Source organism: Salmo salar, chromosome ssa02 (assembly GCF_905237065.1).
Source record: "Salmo salar chromosome ssa02, Ssal_v3.1, whole genome shotgun sequence".
Taxonomy (NCBI): Eukaryota; Metazoa; Chordata; class Actinopteri; order Salmoniformes; family Salmonidae; genus Salmo; species Salmo salar.
In genome coordinates, this window is record NC_059443.1 from 71,427,864 (window position 1) to 71,455,609 (window position 27,746).

Consider the following 27,746-nt stretch of genomic DNA (forward strand, 5'->3'; position numbering starts at 1 on the left):
CCTTGATAAGTTCCTTTCCTGAGGATGGCTCACCTCTCACAGTTCTGGGTGACTTTAACCTCCCCACGTCTACCTTTGACTCATTCCTCTCTGCCTCCTTCTTTCCACTCCTCTCCTCTTTTGACCTCACCCTCTCAGCCTCCCCCCCTACTCACAAGGCAGGCAATACGCTTGACCTCATCTTTACTAGATGCTGTTCTTCCACTAATCTCATTGCAACTCCCCTCCAAGTCTCCGACCACTACCTTGTATCCTTTTCCCTCTCGCTCTCATCCAACACTTCTCACTCTGCCCCTACTCGGATGGTATTGCGCCGTCCCAACCTTCGCTCTCTCTCTCCCGCTACTCTCTCCTCTTCCATCCTATCATCTCTTCCCTCTGCTCGAACCTTCTCCAACCTATCTCCTGATTCTGCCTCCTCAACCCTCCTCTCTTCCCTCTCTGCATCCTTTGATTTCCTCTGTCCCCTATCCTCCAGGCCGGCTCGGTCCTCCCCTCCTGCTCCGTGGCTCGACGACTCACTGCGAGCTCACAGAACAGGGCTCCGGGCAGCCGAGCGGAAATGGAGGAAAACTCGCCTCCCCTGCGGACCTGGCATCCTTTCACTCCCTCCTCTCTACATTTTCCTCTTCTGTCTCTGCTGCTAAAGCCACTTTCTACCACTCTAAACTCCAAGCATCTGCCTCTAACCCTAGGAAGCTCTTTGCTACCTTCTCCTCCCTCCTGAATACTCCTCCCCCCCTCCCTCTCTGCGGATGACTTCGTCAACCATTTTGAAAAGAAGGTTGACGACATCCGATCCTCGTTGCTAAGTCAAACGACACCGCTGGTCCTGCTCACACTGCCCTACCCTGTGCTTTGACCTCTTTCTCCCCTCTCTCTCCAGATGAAATCTCGCGTCTTGTGACGGCCGGCCGCCCAACAACCTGCCCACTTGACCTTATCCCCTCCTCTCTTCTCCAGACCATTTCCGGAGACCTTCTCCCCTACCTCACCTCGCTCATCAACTCATCCTTGACCGCTGGCTACGTCCCTTCCGTCTTCAAGAGAGCGAGAGTTGCACCCCTTCTGAAAAAACCTACACTCGATCCCTCCGATGTCAACAACTACAGACCAGTATCCCTTCTTTCTTTCCTCTCCAAAACTCTTCAGCGTGCCGTCCTTGGCCAGCTCTCTTGCTATCTCTCTCAGAATGACCTTCTTGATCCTAATCAGTCAGGTTTCAAGACTGGGCATTCAACTGAGACTGCTCTTCTCTGTGTCACGGAGGCTCTCCGCACTGCTAAAGCTAACTCTCTCTCCTCTGCTCTCATCCTTCTAGACCTATCTGCTGCCTTTGATACTGTGAACCATCAGATCCTCCTCTCCACCCTCTCCGAGCTGGGCATCTCCGGCGCGGCCCACGCCTGGATTGCGTCCTACCTGACAGGTCGCTCCTACCAGGTGGCATGGCGAGAATCTGTCTCCGCACCATGTGCTCTCACCACTGGTGTCCCCCAGGGCTCTGTTCTAGGCCCTCTCCTATTCTCGCTATACACCAAGTCACTTGGCTCTGTCATATCCTCACATGGTCTCTCATATCATTGCTATGCAGATGACACACAATTAATCTTCTCCTTTCCCCCTTCTGACAACCAGGTGGCGAATCGCATCTCTGCATGTCTGGCAGACATATCAGTGTGGATGACGGATCACCACCTCAAGCTGAACCTCGGCAAGACGGAGCTGCTCTTCCTCCCGGGGAAGGACTGCCCGTTCCATGATCTCGCCATCACGGTTGACAACTCCCTTGTGTCCTCCTCCCAGAGTGCTAAGAGCCTCGGCGTGACCCTGGACAACACCCTGTCGTTCTCCACTAACATCATGGCGGTGACCCGATCCTGTAGGTTCATGCTCTACAACATTCGCAGAGTACGACCCTGCCTCACACAGGAAGCGGCGCAGGTCCTAATCCAGGCACTTGTCATCTCCCGTCTGGATTACTGCAACTCGTTGTTGGCTGGGCTCCCTGCCTGTGCCATTAAACCCCTACAACTCATCCAGAACGCCGCAGCCCGTCTGGTGTTCAACCTTCCCAAGTTCTCTCACGTCACCCCGCTCCTCCGCTCTCTCCACTGGCTTCCAGTCGAAGCTCGCATCCGCTACAAGACCATGGTGCTTGCCTACGGAGCTGTGAGGGGAACGGCACCTCCATACCTTCAGGCTCTGATCAGGCCCTACACCCAAACAAGGGCACTGCGTTCATCCACCTCTGGCCTGCTCGCCTCCCTACCTCTGAGGAAGCACAGTTCCCGCTCAGCCCAGTCAAAACTGTTCACCGCTCTGGCACCCCAATGGTGGAACAAGCTCCCTCACGACGCCAGGACAGCGGAGTCAATCACCACCTTCCGGAGACACCTGAAACCCCACCTCTTTAAGGAATACCTGGGATAGGATAAAGTAATCCTTCTAACCCCCCCTTAAAATATTTAGATGCACTATTGTAAGTGGTTGTTCCACTGGATATTATAAGGTGAATGCACCAATTTGTAAGTCGCTCTGGATAAGAGCGTCTGCTAAATGACTTAAATGTAAATGTAAATGTATTGTCAAGAGACCATGGCAGGAAATTCAAAACTGCAAGAATCTAATCATTTCAATTTCTCAAACAATCAACTATTTTTCACCATTTGAAAGATAAACATCTCCTAAATCCAACCACATTGTCCGATTTCAAAGAGGCTTTACGGCGAAAGCATAAAGTTAGGTTATGTTAGGAGAGTACATTGAAAATAGCTGTGTGTAATGTTTTGTCAATTCAAAGACAGGCGTCACCAAAAGCAGATAACCAGCTAAAATTATGCACTAACCTTTGACAATCTTCCTCAGATGACACTCCTAGGACATTGTGTTATACAATACATGCATTTTTTGTTCCATCAAGTTCATATTTATATCCAAAAACAGCATTTTACAGTAGCGGTGAAATTCAGAATTATTTTCCCCTCAAATGCTTCCGGTGAATCAACGTTACAATTTACAAAATTACTATTCGAAAACATTGGTAAATTATAATATTGTCATTCAAAGAATTATAGGTTAACATTTCGTAAATGCTACTGCATTGCCAGATTTCAAAATAACTTTACTGGAAAATCACACTTTGCAATAAACGGGGTGCTGTGCTAAGAACAATAGGCTAGGATATACATGTTAGCACCATCTTGTAACCATCTAATATCAATAATACTATTGTCAATAATCCCTTACCTTTGATTATCTTCATCCATTGGCACTTCCAGGAATCCCAGGTCCACAACAAATGTGGTTTCTTTCGACAAAGTTCATAATTTATGTCCAAATAACTCCAAGTTGTTCCATGTTGTTAGCGCTTTGGTAGGCTACTCAAAAGTAGGGCAGGGGGGGGGTCACGACGAAAAGTAAAAAAAAGAATCTATTTACGTTCGTTCAAACATGTCAAACGTTGTTTAGCATCAATCTTTAGTGCCGTTTTTAACGTGAAACATCTGTAATGTTTCAACCCGACCTCTCCTGTGTCTTGAAAAACGTTTTTGAAAAATGTCTCGCCTCACATGAACTCACATGAATGCGCAGGTGCGTGCAATAATGAAGTGAAGACATCCCAGGGACGTCAACTTCTCTTCCTTGTCATCCGGTCTCTGTTCATCATAGATGCTTCAAACAACTTTATAAAGATCGTTGACATCTAGTGGAAGCCGTAGGAAGTGCGAAATGAATCCTTTGTCACTGTGTGATCTCTTAGCAATGACTCGAAAATAGTACAGCCACAGAATTCTCATTTCCTGGTTGTATTTTTCTCAGGTTTTTGCCTGCCATATGAGTTTTGTTATACTTAAAGACACCATTCAAACAGTTTTAGAAAATTCAGAGTGTTTTCTATCCAAATCTGTTAATAATATGCATATCCTAGCTTCTGAGTTGGTGTAGGAGGCAGTTAAAAATGGGCAAATATTTTTTTCAAAATTCTCAATACTGCCCCCTAGCCCCAACAGGCTAGAGTGCACAGGACCTCAGACTGGGGTGAAGGTTCACCTTCCAACAGGACAGCGCCCTAACCACACAGCCAAGACAACACAGGAGTGGCTTTGGGACAAGTCTCTGAATGTCCTTGAGTGGTCCAGCCAGAACCAGATCAAACAACCTGACAGAGCTTGAGAGGATCTGCAAAGAAGAATGGGAGAAACTCCCCAAATACAGGTGTGTGAAGCTTGTAATATCATACCCATGAAGACTCCAGGCTGTAATCGCTGCTTCAGTAAAGTACTGAATACTTCTGTAAATGTGATATTTCCGGAGGGTTTTTAATACATTTGCAAAAATTTCAATACGTGTTTTTGCTTTGTCATTGTGTGTAGACTGATTTAATATAATTAATTTTAGAATACCGCTGTAGTATAACAAAATGTGGAAAAAGTCAAGGGGTCTGAATACTTTTTGAATGCACTGTAGATGTCTCCATAATGACAATCTAAATAGCCTACCTACAACATGTAAAAAGTTGTCAAGGAGTGTGCTGCTCTGTCTCCATAAATCAACTGCAGCGCTCTCTCAACACACACACACACACACACACACACACACACACACACACACACACACACACACACACACACACACACACACACACACCCCTCTTCCGGCCCCAATTCCCTCCCCACCACTCTGTCACTCACTCACTTCAATTCAAGGGGTTTTATTAGCATGGGAAACAAATGTTTACATTGCCAAAGCAAGTGAAATAGATAATAAACAAAAGTGAAATAAACAATCAAAAATGAACACACTCAGTAACAGCCTGCTCACTGCCTGATAGTCAGCAGCAGGTCCCAGTGAAATATATATAAAACAATATCATACAAAATAAAGAGTAATGCCATGGCGGCCGCCGTACAATTTAGAGGTAGCCCAGAAACTTGTCTGCGACCAATATAGTTTCCCCGCGGACATGGCAACCCTGGCTTTGAGGTAAGCACACGCGCCGATGACGTCAATGTCAGATCACACCTTGTACACTGTGTGATCTGAACAGTTGCTGACGCGTCTCTCTCAAAGCCTGTGATTGGTCAGAAAAGGGTAGCCCTGGTCGAATGGGAGGGGAGTGGTGAGTGTCCCAAGTGCTGCTATTGGTTGTCGAGAGAGAGAGCGAGACAGAGAATGAGATGGTGAGAGCGAGATTTCATTGTGAGGGCTCAAGCGCACACTACACAGAAAAACTTTGTTTGCTTCTCGTCTTTGACAGCAGAAGAAGGCTACTATAAAGTAGCGGAGAATCTCAATTTCCATATGGAATTTCACGTCTTCGCAGTAGGCTACATCTCCTCAAAGCCTGAGCAGGTGTCATATTTTACTGCGTTCACTTGCTGAAGGGGTAAGAGTTTTTAATCTCTATGATGCTGTCACGCAGCAAATCCGCTTGACTAATAGCTCATTGATTTTGTTGTGCAGGTAACGTTATATGTTGATTTACAACACGTCATGCTATTTTATAAGCATTATTTGTACGTTATTGGTAGGCATACTATAAGCAAATATGTTCGATCATGAAACATCTGGCGTCCCGCAGCAAACTGTTCGCCAAAATGCGCGCCTATGGAGCAGATTGCGTTTCGCTGCGGGGTGGGTAGGTCGATTATAATTCCAGACAACATTCCCGCATGTCAGTGGCTCCCCCTGTGACTGTCAAGCATAATAATGATTGTTGGTCCTTGATGTTATTATCTATGATATTCATCAAGTTACTCATTATGTAAACAATTGGTCATTTGATATACTACTTATAATTACATGATTTACACTAGGTTTACTAATCTTAGCGCATCAGACAGTGTCATGCTTCATTGTATCTGTGGCCAGCCCTGTGTATATGAACGTTAAGCCATGACCTAGCCCTAATAGACACCAGCCTCTCCTCATTAAACTCTTTATGCTCTTTCAGTGAGAGGACGTTGCTTTGTTTAACCTTTGCTTTCACTTTATTTCTGTCAACATCAGTATTTCAGACAGTGCCAGTTTTATACTAATACAACTGCCTATCTTATAGTTCAACTATATTACAAATGTCTCACTGTTGCTTAGTAACAACACAAAGGGCCTCAGTCCAACATCCACTCTTTATCCATTGTTGGAGTCAACAACCAGCTTTTAAATGTTCTGTTCTCCCCTTCTCTCTCTCCTTCCTCTTCCCCTCGCTCTACTCTCATCTTCCCCCGTCTCTCTCCTTCCTCTCCTCTCTCCCCTCTAATCAGGCTTACACTGCATGTGTGCGTGTGTTTCCTTGACAACCTACAGAGTGTCTTTGGCTTACATCCCAAATGGCACCCAATTCTCATGTAGTGCACTACTTCTGACCAGGACCCAGAGTGCACTATATAGGGAATAGGGTGCCATTTTGGGATGCAGACATTGTGTGGTCTGAGGCCCAAGGATAATGCTGTCATCCCACAAACAGAGTATCTAGGTTGCTGGGCAGGGGCTAGCGACGTTTAGCTAATGATTGATGTCTGTTTGTTTGCAGGTGCTGACGGAGTTGTCTTGGAATCCCTCTATTCTTTCAATCCATCTCTCATCAACCTGATCTCCCTCCTACTACCTCATCCCTCCCTCTCTCCTCCTCACCCCTCCATCTCCCCTCTCTGAGGGTTATGGAGGACCCGGAACCCCCCTCTGTGGTGGATGGTCCGTCCCTGCTCTGGCAGCCTGAAAAGAGGCGAAGCAGGAAGTCGGGATGTTCCAACATCTTCGCGGGGGTAAACCTGCGTCAGCTAAGACGGCTGTTCCACGTGGCCGGGGACCGGGACGCAGAGCAGCGGGCAAGACTGGTGTGGGGCAGAGAAGAGCGAGACAGAGGGAGAGAGGGAGGAGAGGAAGAGGAGAGGGATGAGGGAGAGATGGATGCAGGGCTGGCCCAGGCGTTGGTGGGGTTCAGGGTGAGAGCCAGAAGCAGGAGTGGTATCAGGACGGAGGGAAACAGAGAACCCAAGTTGCTGAAAGCATTTGGACACCTCAGGTAAGAGAGAGGAGAAAGAGGGGGACAGATGGGAGAGAAAGGAGTGAGAGACAGATGGAGAGAGAGAGCACAACGAGAAAAGGAAAGAGGAGACAAAGAGAGACAGATAATTAAAGAGTGTAAACCAGGTCAAGGGTATTTGGTCTGGCATCAACAGACAGATCAGCTCAAATCCTTTAACTACATCCTCCACCTGACTAGACAGACTCTCCACGTTTAACTGACAGATCAATTAAATTAGTGGTAGTCAGGCTTCTAATGATCTCTATGGTCTCTTCTTCTATCCCATGTCAGTGTTTGCACATCTGAGGCCCTATGTATCAAGCATCTCATAGGAGTGCTGATCTTGGATCAGATCCCCCATGTCCATCTAATCTTTTTCTTTGTGATCCAAAAGGCAAAACCTGATCCTAAATCAGCACTACTACTTTGAAAGGCTTGATACATACCGGCCCTGAAGCAACCGCATAGGTAGAAGCAGGGTTGGGCCTGAAATACCACTTCCAGTTGTTTCCACTGTGACTTTGTTTTAAATAGACTTCCCTCTCTGTCACTTTCCCTCACTATCTCCTTCCTTCCCTCCCATTCATGCTCTTCCTCCCCTATTCGCACTCTACCTCCTCCTCTCCTTCCAGGATTAAGGAGGGCTTGGACCACCATGAGGAGGACAATGAAGAGGAGGACCCCAGTGATATTGGAGAGCTGGACCCCCTCCCCGGGGGGTCGACAAGTGCAGAAGGGGGCGCCCCGTTGACGGATGCACAGAGGCCCTCAGAGAGACCCCATCTGGAGAGGCTGGGGGCCGCAACGCGGCAGGGGGGAACCAAGGACCCAGAACGCTACCTCCATCGCATTCTACACTGAGCCAATGGAGAGAAACGAGCGCTGACCTGCTGAACTTTAAACGTGTCGTAAAGCTGCTCTGTGATTGGTCCTTTTTCCATTCTCACCAATCAGAGCGAGGTGTCGTTCAATACAGAGTTGCTATGTGTGGAGTTAAATGAAGTACGTTTTCGACCACACTGTCAACCTAACCTTACTTGTCGAGACGTTGTCACTTAAACCAAAGGAAGGGAGAGAACTGGCAACATCACAATGACTGTTTGAGAACATTATCAATCCTGCTCAGTCACTGTTCACTGACTGATCAGAGCAGACAGACCGATCTACAACACTATCGGCAGGTGACTATGGCTGTGTTCGAGAGCATCAAAACAACTGCAGGTGACTGTCGAATCTACAAATCACCTTGCATCAAATAACTTATTATTTATAGGTCAGTTACAATTTACCCATGATACATTGCGGTTTTGACCCTCTCGAACACGGCCTGTGTGTGGCCCAAAAATCCCAAAAGGCATGGACTTCGTAGAAAAGCCAGTAACACTAGAAAATTGTCCTTTATAACAAAGCTATACCTGGTAGATAGCCTACAACTAAACCTGAAAGGACTTGGATAGGTGTAAACAACATGGTATGACATTTACAGAGCATTAACTGTCATGTGTTTTGCATCATGACGTAAAACACGAGTTATCACTCCATACTGAAAGTGGTCCAACAGTGGACTAATGAATAAAACTAAGATTTAGTTTGAGTGAACTATCTGTTTAAGGGTTATGGTTGACACTTAACATGCAAATCTGTCAAAGTAAACTTGCATATATGTATTTGTGTGCATAGGTTTGTCTGACAAATAGATGAATGTCCTCACCAAATAAAGTGGGGGGGAAAATAAGAATAAAGACTTCTCTCTAAATAAAACACATTTATCAAAACAAATGACAAGATGCATGATATTAATGTAATAGTTTTGTTATAATCTTTCATTAAATATATTACATACAAATTATACAGTGCATTGTCACAATACATTTCAGGTCAGTTAGAATCTGTGGCAACAGCAGGAAGTCCTGATAGTGTGTTTTCCCCCCAAAAAACGTGTCCATCTTTCTCCCACAAGTCAGAAATGTAAAAAAAAAAATAACAGAAATCAAAGTAATGGCAGAGAGAAATCGGATCTACTTTTTCCCCGTTATTTTCAGACAGGAAAAGATGCATGTCTTTCTGAATAAAGGAGAAAAAAGTAGTCGTTTCTCCAAATGTGGCTCCCTAAAACTTCAACGCGCTGCAGTACCTTGCAGTTCCTCATCCGAAGACAAAGGGGGCAGTAGAGAGCCGTGAGAGCAATGAGTCCACATGGCTGCTGCTGTCCACAGCGTGGCCGTCATAAGGAATGCAACACCACCTCTCACCCAAACGGGGGAGAAAGAGAGAGAGAGGCTTTAAAACTGCAGTGGCTGAGCTAAGCGTCTGCTTCCCAAATGGAACCCTATGGGCCCTGGTCAAAACTAGTGCACTAGGGAATAGGGCTCCTTGTGGGACGTAGACTGTGTGCAACTCCATAGAAAGGGAGTTTACTAAGCCCATCATATAGACTCCATTCCTTATAGGAAGATATATCATCATCGTCGTCTTTGACATCCACACAAGGCACAGAGACAAACGGACGGAGGGATATGCGTTCTCTTCCTTTGTCCTCAGTCCTCCTCAGTCATTCTCAATACCGTCTGTGTCCGTTGGGGGTAGGAGAGAGGGTGGGGGGGGGGGAGACTCCTCACTCGTTTGCCCTTTACACACACACATTTGACGTACACACTTGCTCACTCCTCCTCCTCCTCCTCCTCTACCACCGGGTGAAGAAGGGTCTCCTGCTCTGGAAGCTCTGTGTGTAAGACTCACTGTTGGCCCTCTGTGGTGCTCTGGCTGTTTCTACTATAACAGGAGGCATCTGGACAAGCTGGAGGGGGGTCTTACTGTCCTTCAGAGCCTGGCTGAGGTTCAGGATCTAGGCCACCAGAGGGGGGAGGAATGAGAGAGAGACCGACAGGTTAGTTAGTTATTTCCAAGTTAACTTCAATTAATAGTCCAACATTTATTTGCTTCAATCACTAAACACGACCGGCGCTTATTAGAGACAGGCTTCTATTTCCTCAATGCGCACAGATTTTGCCCAATAAAAATGTGGATGAGACTACCACGCAGTTTACTGTGACCAGTATAAACAGAGTAACACATCCATCGCAGGTTTGGCTTGCAGAGACTGCCTAGTACCCCCAGAGTTCATGTTTCAGCGCCAAACCACACTGCTGTCTCATCCAATGACGTTTCTCTGCTTTACGTTACTCACGGACTTTCACTTGTAAACAATTCATCTAGACTCGGCTTTTATTTGCTGAAATGTGTGCCGATTCCCAGGCTATTAAAAATGGACAGGCGGCGTTTTGAAACTGCGTTTAATTGAAGTTCTCCGGGATATATTATTTAAAAAGAGGCATGGCATATTTAAAACATACCTGTCCTCTCATAACAGCTATCTGCCTGTGGAACTGCCCTCTGTCGAAGCCTGGGTCTTTCTGCAACACACAGGTCAAGGGTCAAAAATACTCAAATAGAATCACTGAATAATCAGTTCAGTTTGAAGTTTGCTCCCTTCCTCCTCCTCACCTTAAACAGTTCGTACAGGTCTTCCTCCAGATCTTTGATAAAGTTGGGATCGGCCAGTTTGGGCAGAACCAGCTCTCTTATCTCCTGGGAGAACGGAACCTTGGCTTGGGACAGCCACGCCCAGTAGAACGGGTCTACGATTGGTCAAACAAATGAATGAACTTTAGTAAGAAATGCAATGATTGGTCACAGAGAAGGTGCATCTCTATAGGGTGCTCTGTGATTGGTCAGTGGGAAAGTGCGTCTCTACAAACCGCTCTGTGATTGGTCAGAGCATCTCTACAAGCTGTTCAGTGATTGGTTGAGGCGGCGCTTACAGGCTCTCCAGGAGTCGGGGTGTTTGAGAGGGAAGGCCAGTCCGTTGTCTATAGCAGCTAGTTGGATGATAGGATCCTTCACTACTACCCAGTCTGTGTCCTGGACAGAGAGAGTGGAGGGGAGAGACAGAGGAGAGAGAGAGGGGAAGGGAGAGAGAAGAGGGGTGATAGACAGGGGGACGGATGGGGGGGTAGACGGAGAGGTGGAAAGAGAGCACTCTGAGTCAGACATAAGTGCATAAGAGTACACCCCCTCCAGAACAGACACCGAAAAAGGAACAGACACACACACAAGGTTTCGGTGCCTATTCTGGTGTGTACTTACCCTGCTTCCCTGGTCCATGGGACAGTCATATTTTAGAAGCCAGTTATCGTTTCCCCGATCTGTGGAGACAGAGGTGTTAGAGTTTAATGTACCTTCCACATCACTATTTCTTAAAGGGATTGACATGTCACATATTCACACAGGTGTCAGCCGGCCTGCTTGTCCTTCTTCACCGCCATTGCCTTGGTTACGTACCTGTGTTCCTGATGATGTAATCGAGGACCACCAGCCTCTCAAACTGTAGTTGCATCTGTCTGTTGGTGTTCTCTGGCAAGGGGTCTGCCTCAAACCTCCGCAGCCAGAAGTCTGCATCCTTAAAGCCCTCAACGAAGATCTGGAATGAACCCAACTGGAGGACAGGAGGGAGAGAGAGACAGAGAGAGAGAGAGGGTGGGGGAGGGAGAGAGAGGGTGGGAGAGAGAGAGAGAGGGTGGGGGAGGGAGAGAGAGGGTGGGGAGAGAGAGAGACGGTGGAAGGCGTGAAAGAGAGTGAGGGTGAGAGAGTGAGGGAGGGAGAATCATCATAAATCTAGAGGAAATCACAGATCCTAATGGAGAAGTTTTAGAGTAAAGTCTCAACTTTAAAACTTTAATTAGCTAAATATCTTTACTTCAATTAAGGATTCACTTTAAAAACCCTTCATCCTGCATTTCCCTCTGGGCGGCCTGTAGGTCTAGTACAGTACGTAACCTAAGTAGTGCCCTATAAAGGGAATAGGGTACCCTTTGGAACACAACCAGGAAGCAGCAGACGTACCTTGGGAGGCAGGCCGATCCTGTGGAAGTGTTGTCCCACTTTGGGTACCTTCTCCAGAGCCAGCCTCTTACCCCTGGACTTGACCCGGTCTATAGCGTTATAGTTAAACGTCTCACTGGCCAGGTACACCACCTAGTAGATAGAGAGAGAGAGAGTGAAGGAAATCAAGAGAGAACCCTGATGCAGGACCTCCCAGTACCTGTGTGTGTACCTGCGTGTCTAAGTGTGTGTCTAACCACTACCTTGGCCCCGGGGACTATATTTAGTTTCTGATTGCACAGGCTTCAGACAGACAACCCTGGTTCAGTGTGTGTGTGTGTGTGTGTGTGTGTGTCTAGCCCCTCCCTACCTTGGTCCTGGGTACTATGTTAAGCTCTAGTTTCTGGTCCACCAGACTGGCCCCAGCCTCAGACAGATAACCCTGGTTCAGGACCAGACAGTCCCGTCCAAAACAGCAGGGACAACACAGCTTCTGGAGCCACTTGGTCCACTTTGGGTTCAGCTGACCGTAAGGCTCCTCGTTCTTAGGCTTGAACACACCGATGATCTTCTACACAGAGAGACAGACAGACAGATTTAGGTGGACATTTTCTAATTGCAAACTCACCTGTGCTGTGAGCAAATGTAACATTGGTAAAAGATGGGACCAATGAAGTTACAATATGCAGAGGAGACAGAGAGAAATTTCTCCACAGGTGCTGCATGTTATCTACTACCATGCTTTATACTGTACCAACACTGTTCTGTTAACTACTACCATGCTTCATACTGTACCAACACTGTTCTGTTAACTACTACCATGCTTCATACTGTACCAACACTGTTCTGTTAACTACTACCATGCTTTATACTGTACCAACACTGTTCTGTTAACTACTACCATGCTTTATACTGTACCAACACTGTTCTGTTAACTACTACCATGCTTCATACTGTACCAACACTGTTCTGTTAACTACTACCATGCTTCATACTGTACCAACACTGTTCTGTTAACTACTACCATGCTTTATACTGTACCAACACTGTTCTGTTAACTACTACCATGCTTCATACTGTACCAACACTGTTCTGTTAACTACTACCATGCTTCATACTGTACCAACACTGTTCTGTTAACTACTACCATGCTTCATACTGTACCAACACTGTTCTGTTAACTACTACCATGCTTTATACTGTACCAACACTGTTCTGTTAACTACTACCATGCTTCATACTGTACCAACACTGTTCTGTTAACTACTACCATGCTTCATACTGTACCAACACTGTTCTGTTAACTACTACCATGCTTTATACTGTACCAACACTGTTCTGTTTTGTTAAGCACCAAAGTAAATGCAAAAAGGTTAGTAGTATTTCTGGTTGTCACAATGTCCTTGTAAACCACTAGAAGTGGGTGGTTGACATTCCCCAAAATCATTTCACGCTTTCACTTCCACAGGCAGTGTTTCAGTTGTGACAGGCAGGAGAGGACCCAGACGTTATCACTGTTTCAGTTGTGACAGGCAGGAGAGGACCCAGACGTTATCACTGTTTCAGTTGTGACAGGCAGGAGAGGACCCAGACGTTATCACGGTTTCAGTTGTGACAGGCAGGAGAGGACCCAGACGTTATCACTGTTTCAGTTGTGACAGGCAGGAGAGGACCCAGACGTTATCACGGTTTCAGTTGTGACAGGCAGGAGAGGACCCAGACGTTATCACGGTTTCAGTTGTGACAGGCAGGAGAGGACCCAGACGTTATCACGGTTTCAGTTGTGACAGGCAGGAGAGGACCCAGACATTATCACGGTTTCAGTTGTGACAGGCAGGAGAGGACCCAGACGTTATCACGGTTTCAGTTGTGACAGGCAGGAGAGGACCCAGACGTTATCACGGTTTCAGTTGTGACAGGCAGGAGAGGACCCAGACGTTATCACGGTTTCAGTTGTGACAGGCAGGAGAGGACCCAGACATTATCACGGTTTCAGTTGTGACAGGCAGGAGAGGACCCAGACGTTATCACGGTTTCAGTTGTGACAGGCAGGAGAGGACCCAGACGTTATCACGGTTTCAGTTGTGACAGGCAGGAGAGGACCCAGACGTTATCACGGTTTCAGTTGTGACAGGCAGGAGAGGACCCAGACGTTATCACGGTTTCAGTTGTGACAGGCAGGAGAGGACCCAGACGTTATCACGGTTTCAGTTGTGACAGGCAGGAGAGGACCCAGACGTTATCACTGTTTCAGTTGTGACAGGCAAGAGAGGACCCAGACGTTATCACTGTTTCAGTTGTGACAGGCAGGAGAGGACCCAGACGTTATCACGGTTTCAGTTGTGACAGGCAGGAGAGGACCCAAACGTTATCACGGTTTCAGTTGTGACAGGCAGGAGAGGACCCAGACGTTATCTCACTTTATCAAGGCATGACTCATGGTTCATCTGAGGTACTGTAGGTGAACAGGCATGCTCCATTTCATTTTAGTCATGGTAGCATAGCCTATGTAGCATGCGTAAGCCTATGGCATGTGGACGTACGTACGTATACCACAGGAGGCTGCTGAGGGGAGGACGGCTCATGATAATGGCTGGAATGGAGTGAATGGAATGGTATCAAACACATGGAAACCATGGAAACCACGCATTAGACGTGTTTGATACCATTACATATATTTCGCTCCAGCCATTCCTTTGAGCCAGTCCTCCCCAATTAAAGGTGCCACCGGCCGCCTGTGACGTACACACACACACACACATTATAAACCTAACCCTGCTTGTGGCGCGGATTAGCCTAACAGAGAGTTACCACCACTGTACTGATGACTGTTATATAAGTAGAGGGGCTGAAGGGAAAAGGATGGGTTAGACTAGAGAAGGGGTTAGACTAGAGGAGGGGTTAGACTAGAGGGAGAGGAGGAGTTAGACTAGAGGGAGAGGAGGGGTTAGACTAGAGGAAGAGGAGGAGTTAGACGAGAGGAGAGGCGAGGGGTTAGACTAGAGGAGAGGAGTTAGACGAGAGGAGAGGCGAGGGGTTAGACGAGAGGAGAGGAGAGGGGTTAGACTAGAGGAGAGGGGTTAGACTAGAGGAGAGGAGAGGGGTTAGACGAGAGGAGAGGGGTTAGACTAGAGGAGAGGAGAGGGGTTAGACTAGAGGAGAGGAGAGGGGTTAGACTAGAGGAGAGGAGAGGGGTTAGACTAGAGGAGAGGAGAGGGCTTAGACTAGAGGAGAGGAGAGGGGTTAGACTAGAGGGAGAGGGGTTAGACTAGAGGAGAGGGGTTAGACTAGAGGAGAGGGGAGGGGTTAGACTAGAGGAGAGGAGAGGGGAGGGGTTAGACTAGAGGAGAGGAGAGGGGAGGGGTTAGACTAGAGGAGAGGAGAGGGGAGGGGAGGGGTTAGAGGAGAGGAGAGGAGAGGGGTTAGAGGAGAGGAGAGGGGAGGGGTTAGAGGAGAGGAGAGGGGAGGGGTTAGAGGAGAGGAGAGGGGTTAGACTAGAGGAGAGGGGGTGAGAGTAAAGGGGGCAATGAAGGGGGGATTGAGAGGTAGACAGAGTGACCCAGAGTTCAGGGATAAAATACTCTCACTTCTGTGTTAAATCCTGTGACTGTAGGCCTCGTCTCACAGACGCCTAACACACGTTACTGTAGGCCTCGTCTCACAGACGCCTAACACACGTTACTGTAGGCCTCGTCTCACAGACGCCTAACACACGTTACTGTAGGCCTCGGCTCACAGACGCCTAACACACGTTACTGTAGGCCTCGTCTCACAGACGCCTAACACACGTTACTGTAGGCCTCGGCTCACAGACGCCTAACACACGTTACTGTAGGCCTCGTCTCACAGACGCCTAACACACGTTACTGTAGGCCTCGTCTCACAGACGCCTAACACACGTTACTGTAGGCCTCGGCTCACAGACGCCTAACACACGTTACTGTAGGCCTCGTCTCACAGACGCCTAACACACGTTACTGTAGGCCTCGTCTCACAGACGCCTAACACACGTTACTGTAGGCCTCGTCTCACAGACGCCTAACACACGTTACTGTAGGCCTCGTCTCACAGATGCCTAAAACACGTTACTGTAGGCCTCGGCTCACAGATGCCTAACTCCCATTACCTTAGGACTAGAAAGTCCTGGCCTCGGCTCACAGCCCTCACGTTTCTGCAACTGAGGCTAATAACGTCCTGCTGTTGACACTGTGGCGACCCTGTGTTTATATGTGCGGATATCGACTGCCACAGGAGCATGTTTCATGGCAGAGCAGATATCTGCGCTTATAAACACAGGGTCGCTACAATACTATAGACAGACCTGGCTGAATACTGGTAGACAATGGGCTGGTTTGGAATTACACATACAGGAAGTGAAATCTGGTGGATTCCCCCACACGTCAGGACTTCCAAAGTCCCCAGAGCCACTTCCATTTTTAACCAACAAATGTGACCGCATCGTGGAGTTTCAGATGATGATAAATGTTGGGTAAGTTGCTACTAGTACTAGGTCTATGTCTGTGCACCAAGTCACCATAGTTTGCTTCTCCCTCATGTTTCTATCCAAAGATTAGATTTTGGTTAGAATTCTCTAGACTGGAGCTCAATCAAATAGAAAGAGCAGTATTTTCCATCACAACAAAACCTTGTGACAATTCACCATTATTACCAAGAGTGTGTGGGTGATTACAACCCCATGAGTTCAGCGCAACAATGACTGATTGCCGATGCAGACGGATAGACTGTGTTGCGTGGAGCTGTGTACGTGTGTGTTCGGGCTCTGGTCAAAAGTAGTGCACTATCTAGGGAATACAGTGCCATTTGTGAGTCATTTGTCCCTGCGTTACACACACACAAAGTCTATCCGTGAGTCGAGGCCAACACATGAGAGTGAGTAGAGGGCACTAGGCTCCTCAGCTGGTGTTGCCACAGTGACACAGCTGTTCCAGATAAGAGATTGGCTGAACTGTAACTGGGTCAACTCTACTGTATGGAAGTAGTCAATACACAACACCAAAACTAGGCCATATTGGAGAGAACAAACAGTACAATGGAGGTTGAAGTTAGAAACCTGTTTCCCCAGGCGGTTTCTCCGGCGGGAGGATATATTTACAAGTCATACTGAAGGAAATAAACCAGAGGCCTTGTCCACTTTTAGAGTACATAGTGAGATGGGAGGAATTTACCTGCAATAGTGTAGCCTTCTGGACAATAAAAAGACGCACACAACATCATTACTCAAGGATGATAACTAACGGACTTGTCAATCTCATTGTTGTCATTCATTAACAATAAAAAAGTGTTGTACTTATCTTTGATATATGCTAGCTAAATATGACGACATGCAAATCCATAGTTGCTTAGGTGAGCTAGCTAAATCGATCGATTGTGATCTCCTTTTCGATGCTTTTCGCTCTTTCTTACCCCTTGTGAATCTTTGACAAAGTAGCTGCCGCTGGATCCCTGGTAGATTCTCTCCGGATAGATCCCTTCGTCGATGGCGCGTTCCGCCTTGCGGATAATCTCTCGAAACTCGGGATCCTCCGGGAAGTCGTTTCTATGCGGATCCCGCGGTGACCCTCCTCGGTCCCGGTCCAACAACGGCTGTCTCTCCCGGCTGCGCTCCGGACTCCCGGCCGGGATGCGAACCACCGAGCCCGGCGTGCCTCCAAATCCGCCTCGGGGACTGGTGGGCTCGGTGGGGCTGAAGCCGAAGTCGTTATAGTCCCGTAGCGGGGAAACCAACGGACTAGTTTCGTCCATACCGGGGGACGCGGAGGAAAGATAGGTAGAGAGAAAAGGGGGAAAGACGAAGGGATGCGCTTTTGTGTTCAGGATATTTACCGATAATGTAACGTCACCGTTGTCAATAAAAACAAATCAGCTGACAGTCAGCTTCCGGGAAGAGGCGGGCCCAGTTGGTGATTGCTGGAGTGTTTGGCCAATCAGAGCTATCATCCGGCCGTCAAGGATCTTTGTGCACGCAACTATTGGCTGGAATCATAACGCCCCCTTGAAGCAGGTGACAAAAAAGTGCCACACAATTTAAATAAAGGACAACGAATCAAAACTCTTTCTAAATCAGTGGTATTCAAACTTTTTCATCTGGGACTGCCTTTTTTCACAAATAAATTCTTCGAACGCCATATTTACATAAACAAATAACCTTAAATTCATTGCATTTTACCTTAAATGCAACAAATCCTACCCATGCCAGATTACGGAGACATAAATTATATATCGGAAGGTAAGGGTGCTCTCAAGCGGCTAGATGTTCTTTACCATTCGGCATCAGATTTGCCACCAATGCTCCTTATAGGACACATCACTGCACTCTATACTCCTCTGTAAACTGGCCGTATCTGTATACCCATCGCAAGACCCACTGGTTGATGCTTATTTATAAAACCCTCTTAGGCCTCACTCCCCCCATCTGAGATATCTACTGCATCCCTCATCCTCCCCATACAACACCCGTTCTGCCAGTCACATTCTGTTAAAGGTCTCCAAAGCACACACATCCCTAGTTCGCTGCAGCTAGCGACTGGAACGAGCTGCAACAAACACTCAAACTGGACAGTTTTATCTCAATCTCTTCATTCAAAGACTCAATCATGATTACTTCCGGCGCCGACAGAGATGGCCGCCTCGCTTCGCGTTCCTAGGAAACTATGCAGTATTTTGGGCCATCACTAACATTGAGTGGCTGCTGCCAACATACTGACTCAACTCCAGCCACTTTAATAATGGAAAAATTGATGTAATAAATGTATCACTAGCCACTTTAAACAATGCCACTTTATATAATGTTTACATACCCTACATTACTCATCTCATATGTATATACTGTACTCTATACCATCTACTGCATCTTGCCTAAGCCGTTCGGCCATCACTCACTCATTCATATATTTATATGTACATATTCTTATTCATTCCTTTACACTTGTGTGTATAAGGTAGTTGTTGTGAAATTGTTAGGTTAGATTACTTGTTAGATATTTCTGCATGGTTGGAACTAGAAGCACAAGCATTTCACTACACTTGCATTAACATCTGCTAACCATGTGTATGTGACAAATAGAATTTGATTTGATTTGATTTGATGGACACTTACTGACAGTTGTGGCTGCTATGCGTGATGTATTGTTGTCTCTACCTTCTTGCTCTTTGTGCTGTTGTCTGTGCCCAATAATGTTTGTACCATGTTTTGTGCTGCTACCATGTTGTTGTCATGTTGTGTTGCTATGTTGTTGTCGTATGTCTCACTTTATGTAGTGTGGTGTTGTCTCTCTTGTCGTGATGTGTGTTTTGTCCTATATTTTTATGTTATTTATTTATGTTTTAATCCCAGCCCCCCTCCCCGCAGGAGGTATTTTGCCTTTTGGTAGGCCATCATTGTAAATAAGACTTTGTTCTTAACTGACTTGCCTATTTTTATTTTTTTTTCAAATTATCTTTCTCAAAAACGTTTGGATATTGTCCCATACAATTATCTGTATTCTTAATTGTTTGTAACGTGTTCTTTTTCAATATTTTCATTTACATTTTGACGACCACACTGCAGTTCACCCGGAACACCACTAGGAGTAGCGACCTCGACTTTGAATTGAATTTAATTGAACCTTTATTTAACTAGGCAAGTCAGCACTGAAAATAAGTATTGTATTAATAACATAGCTTACTATCAATAGCCTACTATCAGTCATGGAAGAAGACTGCTATAAGGTTCACTTAATGCAAAATGCGTATAGCCCTATAATAAGGCAAATATAGGAAGTCATTTTGTAGAGGTGAGATGTTTACATTGTGTGCAAGTAGTATATAGCCTAGCCATAGTATAGGGCCCTAGGCTAATAGATTTTGTAGAATGGCTGCAGATCAATGGAATAGTGGTAAATGATGACCAACTGAATGAATTTCCAGAGGGAGAACAATTAGAATGTAATTTCTTATTTAACCAGGAAATTGAGAGATAATAAAACAGTGTCTCCTTAGTCTCAGATAGGCCTTGTGTCAGAAATGATAACATGAAATGCCTGATATTGCATTATATCTTCATACATCCAAACACCTTTATATGACCAACTTTAGCCTACTATTATTCAGTGAAGAACATAGGCCACCTTTTGGAAGTGACCTCAGCTATGTATTGTCAATATTTATTTTTCGTACTTAGGCTATTGTGTAACTTTTTATTATTATTTTTTTATTGTGTAACTTGATATGGCCCCATGAGGTGAAGGAGGTCCTCATAATGACAAATGCCGCATCATCCCGCGGATGCGTTACCAGGGGAACGAACCACCACCAACACAGTCACCGTGGGTGGCCGCCTGGCCGGCCAGTGTTTTGAGTTGGTGACTAGGCTATGTGTGCGTCCCATCTCCTTTCTACTGAAGTCTGCACTCGTTCACAACTTCCCACAAATCTAAAAGCACTGGATTGGTGGAGGATGGGATAGAGGGAGAGTTTCTGTAAGTATTCATTAAAGGACTGTATGGGTATAGGCTAAATATAACCAACAGTATATTTCTTAGTAATATCCTTTCAAATCAGTGAAAGGAAGTGAACAAGTGCACACTTTGGGAGAAAGGAGAGATAAACAGGGCCGCTTTGTTGGTGAGGGTGGCGGGGACGTGCCCAATGCATGCCCGGTCTAGCTGGCTTGTTGTAGCAACCACGGTTGCCACGGGGAAGGGGCTGAATGAAACATCCCTGCTGTGATGGGAGGATGGAGACCCATAACATAATCATCATCACACAGGTGAGACCTGGGAGCACTTTTGGAAAAGCTTTACGCAAATAGTGTATCTTGATAGTATGCATATTGTGTAGACTTAGGTATGTTCGCTGGTTATAATTTTACGCATGATTGTAGTTTTACGCATGCATTTTACGCATGTCGTTTAACAGAATTGAGGCACATCTTGATTACTTCTAAATAAGCATAATTCGTTGCTCTTGTTTTATGATAGAATAGGCGACGAGGAATGGAGACATTCAATGTACTTGGGAATGAAATCTCTCCGGGAGACGCACTACCGGGGCCGTCACACAACGAGCCCGTTTGGAGCTTGTCACCTCCACCGGGCACCGGACCCTCACCTGTATCCGAGCTCTCCTTCAGCCTAAAGAGCCTCCGATGCCATGACGGCGCGTGAGTAAACACACAGTTATCACGGTTACTTAAAAGCTAAAGAAAGCTATGCGAACGCTAGGAGATGTGGAATAATGTAAGTAATACAATGTGGGCACTTTGGGACGTTGTGCGCAACAGAGCGACTGGAGACTATCAAGTCCAGTTGTTATATAGTTGAAAATCTTTTGATCTTTGTTAGTTAAAAAAAACTTCAATTTCATACTCCACAGCGACACGCCGCGCAGAAAGCTGCGACTGACGCCGGAGCTAGTGACTCCCAGTCCCCCTGGGCCCACGCCGGGTTCGACGTGCGGCAGAGGGCTTGTCCCCCGAGGAGAGGAGACGCCGACAGGTCTGGGCAAGCTCTGGATGACTGATGGGGAAATACCCTAATGAATGATTAGCGGTTCCTCATGGCTTGATGACGCTGGGTAGAGTTAGAATGCATCAGAGGCTGAACTATTGGTTCAATCCCAAATGGGACACTGTTCCCGAAATAGTGTACTACTTCTGACTAGTCAAAGGTAGTGCACTATATAGAGAATAGGGTGCAATTTGGGACAAAAACATTGAGATTTAAATCCAGTTTGTCCAGAATTTGAATCTCTGTATATCTTATGTTGAGCATACATTTTCAGTTTGTGAATCATTTACATGTGTAGCTTCCCTTTTGATAAATAAATTATTCTCAAAGATTTTAAGTCAGATTTTTTTCTCACAATATGCTCTCTATGTAGGTAACATCCTGACAGACTCCGGGAACAGAAGGGGAGAGAGGTGAGGACACATGGATTCTATAAGCAAAAATTGCAAAGGGATTATTAGGTGCCTACAAATAACAGGCGTCTGGTGACCCCTTAATTGGGGAGGATGGCTCATAGTAATGGCTGGAACGGAATAAATGGAATGCTATGGAACACATCAAACACATATTTTCCATGTGTTTGATATCATTCCATTCACGCCATTCCAGCCATTATTAGGAGCCGTCCTTCCCTCAGCAGCCTCCTGTCTGCTGTCTGAATTACATTTTCAATCATTGTTGTACCATTTACTTTCTAGGTTTCTCTCCCCTGCATGTTCTGCTCCTAAAATGGTGAGTATTTACAAAGAAACGGAGGGAATAATAATCAATAAGGTACTGGAATTGGAACAGAGTGACCTGACTGGAAAAACTCTGGGCTCTAACTGTATTCAGGAACATCATCATGTGATGTTCTGGTTCTGGTTGTCCAGAAGCGTCTGCGTGTGAAGCTGTCGACCCGGTTCTGCAGCGTTGCAGTTCAGAGGTCAGACCCAGGGGTCCGGGGTCTCAGATGTCAAGGTCAAAGTTCCCCGCCAGGAGGCGGAGCCTTGCGTGTCCGTCAGGGTGACGTGGAGCTGCCAGATGTTGAGGTGAGATCCATTTGCAGTGTTCCGATGTTCTACCCTGCTCCCTGAAGTTTACACCACTACATACAAGGTCATACTTCGGGGAGGAGGGTAGAGAATGATAAACATAGGATCCCCCTATAAACCTGGGGCCCATTTGTGTCATATTAGTTTTATGAAATCTGGTTAAAAACAATGTATCTCATCAGGCATTGCTCTCTGTACGGCAGGTCAAGTCCAGGAGGCTGCCTTTCCCTCCCAGTAGCCTCCTGGGTTCTACCATGGAGGACCACACCCTGACAGGAGATTACAGCAAGGTGTGCAACCTCACATCAACATTTTCACAATGTTGTAAAAAATGCATTTTTTTCCCAGCTGGGTGATAGTAGGCTAGGACAAGCCCTTGATTGGTTGAATCAGGTGTGTTAGTGCTGTGCTAGAACAATGTGTTTAATGTGTGTGTGTGTGTGTGTGTGTGTCCACAGCCATTACTGTTACCAGTAGAGAGAGTGGAACTCCAGGGTCTTCACTGCATCTCAGCCCAAACAGTATGTAATCTCCTTTCCTCCATCTCTCCTTCCTTCCTTCCCTCCTTTCCTTGTTCCTCCACTCCCACTCTCTATATTCTCTCTATATTCTCCTTCATCCTCTTTATCATAATCATAAAGGATATCCACAGGACTACAACACTGCTTATTGGACTTCAACATTCCTGTTAGGGATGGTATCTAGAGGGTAGTCTCCTGCTAGTACTGTTGCCAGGTTGTTACTGTTGCCAGGTTGTTACTGTTGCCAGGTTGTTACTGTTGCCAGGTTGTTACGGTTGCTGTGGTAAACTGGAGGTGCATTTCTCCTGATGGCCTGCAGGTGGCGTCTCTGCTAAGAGGACAGTACAGCGGAACAGTGGGAGACTTCCTCATCATAGACTGTCGCTACCCTTATGAGTACCACGGTGGACACATCAAGGTGATGTTTTTTGAGTAAACCACATAGAGAAATAAACCAAAACCTTGACCATAATAGTGATAAGATGTATTTTATTATACATAATAAGTTAACAACTGACCGGTCTGATAACTTATGACCTATTGTATGGGCCTGCTCATCTGAGTTCTCTCTCTCTCTCTCTCTCTTTTTCTTTCTCTCTCTCTCTCTCTCTCTCTCTCTCTCTCTCTCTCTCTATATATATGTATAATAAAATACATTTCATCAATATTATGGTCAAGGTTTTGGTTTAATGTATATATATATATATATATATATATAGTACCAGTCAAACGTTTGGAAACACCTACTCGTTCAAGGGTTTTACTTTATTTTGACTATTTTCTACATTGTAGAATAATAGCGAAGACATCAAAACTATGAAATAACACATATGGAATCATGTAGTAACCAAAAAGTGTTCAACAAATCAAAATATATGTTGTATTTGAGATTCTTCAAAGTAGCCACCTTTTGCCTTGATGACAGCTTTGCACACTCTTGGCATTCTCTCAACCAGCTTCATAAGGTAGTCACCTGGAATGTATTTCATTTCAATTCACCGGTGTGCCTTGTTCAATGTTAATTTGTGGAATTTCTTTCCTTAATGCGTTTGAGCCAATCAGTTGTGTTGTGTTGTGACAATGTATACAGAAGATATCCCTATTTGGTAAAAGACCAAGTCCATATTATGGCAAGAACAGCTCAAATAAGCAAAGATAAATGACAGTCCATCATTACTTTAATACATGAAGGTCAGTCAATCCGTGAAATTTCAAGAACTTTGAAAGTTTCTTCATGTGCAGTCGCACATGAGGTAACTCTGCAGCAGAGGATAAGTTCATTAGAGTTACCAGCCTCAGAAATTGCAGCCCAAATAAATGCTTCACAGAGTTCAAGTAACAGACACATCTCAACATTAACTGTTCAGAGGAGACTGCGTGAATCAGTCCTTCATGGTCGAATTGCTGCAAAGAAACCACTACTAAAGGACACCAATAATAAGAAGAGACATGCTTGGCCCAAGAAACACGAGCAATGGACATTAGACCAGTGGAAATCTGTCCTTTGATCTGATGAGTCCAAATTTGAGATTTTTGGTTCCAACCGCCGTGTCTTTGTAAGACGCAGAGTAGGTGAACGGATGATCTCCACATGTTGTTCTCACCGTGAAGCATGGAGGAGGAGGTGGGATGGTGTGGGGGTGCTTTGCTGGTGACACAGTCTGTGATTTATTTAGAATTCAAGGCACACTTACTTAACCAGTATGGCTACCACAGCATTCTGCAGTGATACGCCATCCCATCTGGTTTGCGCTTAGTCAAATTTCAAATCAAATCAAATCAAATTTATTTTTATATAGCCCTTCGTACATCAGCTGATATTCTCAAAGTGCTGTACAGAAACCCAGCCTAAAACCCCAAACAGCAAGCAAAGCATGTGAAAGAAGCACGGTGGCTAGGAAAAACTCCCTAGGAAAAACTCCCTAGAAAGGCCAAAAACCTAGGAAGAAACCTAGAGAGGAACCAGGCTATGAGGGGTGGCCAGTCCTCTTCTGGCTGTGCAGGGTGGATATTATAACAGAACATGGTCAAAATGTTAAAATGTTAAAATGTTCATAAATGACCAGCATGGTCAAATAATAATAATCATAGTAGTTGTCGAAGGTGCAACAAGCACGTCCGGTGAACAGGTCAGGGTTCCATAGCCGCAGGCAGAACAGTTGAAACTGGAGCAGCAGCACGGCCAGGTGGACTGGGGACAGCAAGGAGTCATCATACCAGGTAGTCCTGAGGCATGGTCCTAGGGCTCAGGTCCTCCGAGAGAAAGACAGAAAGAGAGAAAGAGAGAATTAGAGAGAGCATATTTAAATACACACAGGACACCGGATAAGACAAGAGAAATACTCCAGATGTAACAGACTGACCCTAGCCCCCCGACACATAAACTACTGCAGCATAAATACTGGAGGCTGAGACAGGAGGGATCAGAATCATAGTGCTTAGTGACTCTATCATTTGTTTTTCAACAGGACAATGACCCAACACATCTCCAGGCTGTGTACGGTCTATTTGACCAAAAAGGAGCGTAATGGAGTGCTGCATCAGATGACCTGGCCTCCACAATCACCTGATCTCAACCCAATTGAGATGCTTTGGTATGAGTTAAACCTCAGAGTGAAGAAAAAGCAGCCAACAAGTGCTCAGCATATGTGGGAACTCCTTCAAGACTGTTGGAAAAACATTCCAGGTGAAGCTGGTTGAGAGAATGCCAAGAGTGTGCAAAGCTGTCAAGGCAAAGGGTGGCTACTTTGAAGAATCTAAATATATTTTGATTTATTTAATACTTTGTTGGTTACTACATGATTCCATATGTGTTATTTCATAGTTTTTATGTCTTCACTATTATTCTGCAATGTAGAAAATATTTCAAAAATAAAGAAAAACTCTTGAATGAGTGTAGGTGTGTCCAAACTTTTGACTGGTACTGTATAAACATTTATATATTTATGTTGTTCTCCATGTGTCCCATAGGGGGCAGACAACCTCCACACCGAGGCTCAGATCCAAGGGGTTTTACTCCAGCTCCCTGCCCTCTACCAGCTCTCCTCCTGGGGCAGAGCTCCCACCAGCCCCCCTGGACAGGCTCCAGATCCAGGCGTCAGTGGTATTTCCATTGGTGGAGTGTTACAGAGGTCCAGCTCACAGTCACATTCACCCGGAAGTGGTACCACTCCACCAGGACAGGGGTCACCCATGGAGGGGTCGTCGCCACGGAAACTGATTGTGTTCCACTGCGAGTTCTCGTCAGAGAGGGGCCCACGGCTGTAAGAGAACAACACACACACTCATCTGCACATAGGCTGCACACACACACACACACACACACACACACACACACACACACACACACACACACACACACACACACACACACACACACACACACACAAACAGAGAAACACACACACATTCCCACCCACACGCTGCATGCACCTCCTCATCCCACGAACATACACAACTTCCTGATCCTGATACTGGCTGTTCCCACCTTTCCCCTGTAGATGTCATTACCTGAGAGAGCTGGACAGAGTGCTCCATGCCTCCCTCTACCCTCTGCTCTTCTACCCTGAGCTCTACCTGCTGGAGGGGGGCTACAGACACTTCTACTCCTGCTACCCGGTACGGCTCCTAAGTACATCATTGTAGTGAATTCAGGGGTAGCTCCGATCGCTGTCACTACAACAACTTAACCAGCGTTACGCCAAGAGGGTTGTCCAGTCGCTACATTATGAAGCATGTCTTAAACTGAGATGTAATAGGACAGTTTCTTCATAATCAATGTATACTTCTTACTTATAATAGTGCAGCAAATTTTAGGAGGAAGGGATAGTTACGACTGACACTTGAACCTGGATCCATGCCAGTCCAACAGCTTCACCTGTTGACAAGGTTGCTAGAGGTGTTGTACTAAAATCACTAGAATATGAACGAAAACAGTGTCTTCTTCATATTCCATGTCTCAGAGCAGTGAATCACAAACTGTCTTTTAAGCGTTTCTCATTTTCCCTTGACTCTCTGAATAAACAAGAGCATTGTTTCTAGTTACAACGCAGAGTGTTGTTGACACAACCCTGAAGGTCTCAGCCATGACCCCCACCCCCATGATTTAGACATTTAGGGGGGGGGTTAGGGTATTCATTTCCAAATGGTCTTCTATTCAGCCTATTCATAAAAGCTTTCAATGTTTTTTCCCTCTGTTCCCCTGCCTGCCTGCCTGCCTTTCAATCTGTCTGCCTGTTTGTCTGTCTGTCTGCCTGTCTATCAATCTGCCTTTCTAGGAGCTGTGTGAGCCGCGTGGCTATGTTCCCATGCTCCACGGGGAGTACAGAGAGCAGCTGGGACGATTCAGACGGAAGACCAAGTCACGACTCCACAAGAGACTGCCGCTCTACAAGACTCACTGATTGGACACTTGCTTGCATACCAAGCTTCTACGGTTCCCTTTACCCAATGGTGACTGACACCCTTACAGTCTGCTGTCAGATTGGATAGATTGGCATCAGGGGGTCGTCTAACAATAACCACCTGATGCAGATCTCTTTTGAAATGAGTTATCAATAAAGTTGTTTCAATACAAAAAGAATGTGTCATTGTCATGGCTTTATATTGTGACATAATAAACTTCCTTTTTTCATGCAAGGGGCAGAAAGAGGACGATATGGCAGCATATGAGTAGCCTATAATACATGTAAAAACAAGCAATACAATAATAGGCTACCCATAAAGTATCTCAATACTACGCATACACCCAACATAGGCCTAAAATTTCATCACT

At 45.9% G+C, this 27,746-nt stretch overlaps 2 protein-coding genes across 4 annotated transcripts; one reads left to right on the forward strand and one right to left on the reverse strand.

Moving 5' to 3' along the window:
• Positions 1-8,826: 8,826 nt before the first annotated feature.
• Positions 8,827-17,856, reverse strand: LOC106591729 (phosphatidylinositol 4-kinase type 2-alpha). The gene is made up of 9 exons (XM_014182943.2): positions 17,336-17,856; positions 12,282-12,482; positions 11,933-12,064; positions 11,372-11,525; positions 11,177-11,235; positions 10,852-10,951; positions 10,535-10,668; positions 10,384-10,443; positions 8,827-9,875 (listed from the first exon to the last, which is right to left on the reverse strand). The coding sequence occupies exons 1-9, from the start codon at positions 17,672-17,674 to the stop codon at positions 9,714-9,716; spliced, it is 1,341 nt and encodes a 446-aa protein (XP_014038418.1). The 5' UTR covers positions 17,675-17,856; the 3' UTR covers positions 8,827-9,713.
• Positions 17,857-20,217: 2,361 nt separating this feature from the next.
• On the forward strand, positions 20,218-27,567 carry LOC123723933 (M-phase inducer phosphatase 1). 3 transcript variants are annotated; one of them, XM_045709375.1, is made up of 12 exons: positions 20,218-20,678; positions 20,895-21,071; positions 21,284-21,405; positions 21,791-21,830; positions 22,116-22,149; positions 22,290-22,448; positions 22,634-22,741; positions 22,910-22,972; positions 23,292-23,390; positions 25,943-26,235; positions 26,473-26,590; positions 27,250-27,567. In XM_045709375.1, the coding sequence occupies exons 2-12, from the start codon at positions 20,905-20,907 to the stop codon at positions 27,373-27,375; spliced, it is 1,329 nt and encodes a 442-aa protein (XP_045565331.1). In that variant the 5' UTR covers positions 20,218-20,678; positions 20,895-20,904; the 3' UTR covers positions 27,376-27,567. The 3 variants fall into 3 exon arrangements, with proteins under 3 accessions (XP_045565331.1, XP_045565325.1, XP_045565326.1); XM_045709369.1 differs by having other exon boundaries at positions 20,890-21,071; positions 27,250-27,566; XM_045709370.1 differs by having other exon boundaries at positions 20,890-21,071; positions 22,655-22,741; positions 27,250-27,565.
• The last annotated feature ends 179 nt before the right edge of the window (positions 27,568-27,746 follow it).

Excerpts from the sequence above, each read along its gene's own strand:
- LOC106591729 (XM_014182943.2), bottom strand. The coding sequence starts at position 17,674 with ATGGACGAAACTAGTCCGTTGGTTTCCCCGCTACGGGACTATAACGAC. Across the intron at positions 12,065-12,281 it reads ACATAGTACCCAGGACCAAG|GTGGTGTACCTGGCCAGTGA; the intron begins GTAGGGAGGGGC and ends TCTATCTACTAG. Across the intron at positions 10,444-10,534 it reads ACCTGTACGAACTGTTTAAG|AAAGACCCAGGCTTCGACAG; the intron begins GTGAGGAGGAGG and ends TGTGTGTTGCAG.
- LOC123723933 (XM_045709369.1), top strand. The coding sequence starts at position 20,619 with ATGAAACATCCCTGCTGTGATGGGAGGATGGAGACCCATAACATAATC. Across the intron at positions 22,150-22,289 it reads CATGTTCTGCTCCTAAAATG|AAGCGTCTGCGTGTGAAGCT; the intron begins GTGAGTATTTAC and ends CTGGTTGTCCAG. Across the intron at positions 22,449-22,633 it reads TGGAGCTGCCAGATGTTGAG|GCATTGCTCTCTGTACGGCA; the intron begins GTGAGATCCATT and ends GTATCTCATCAG.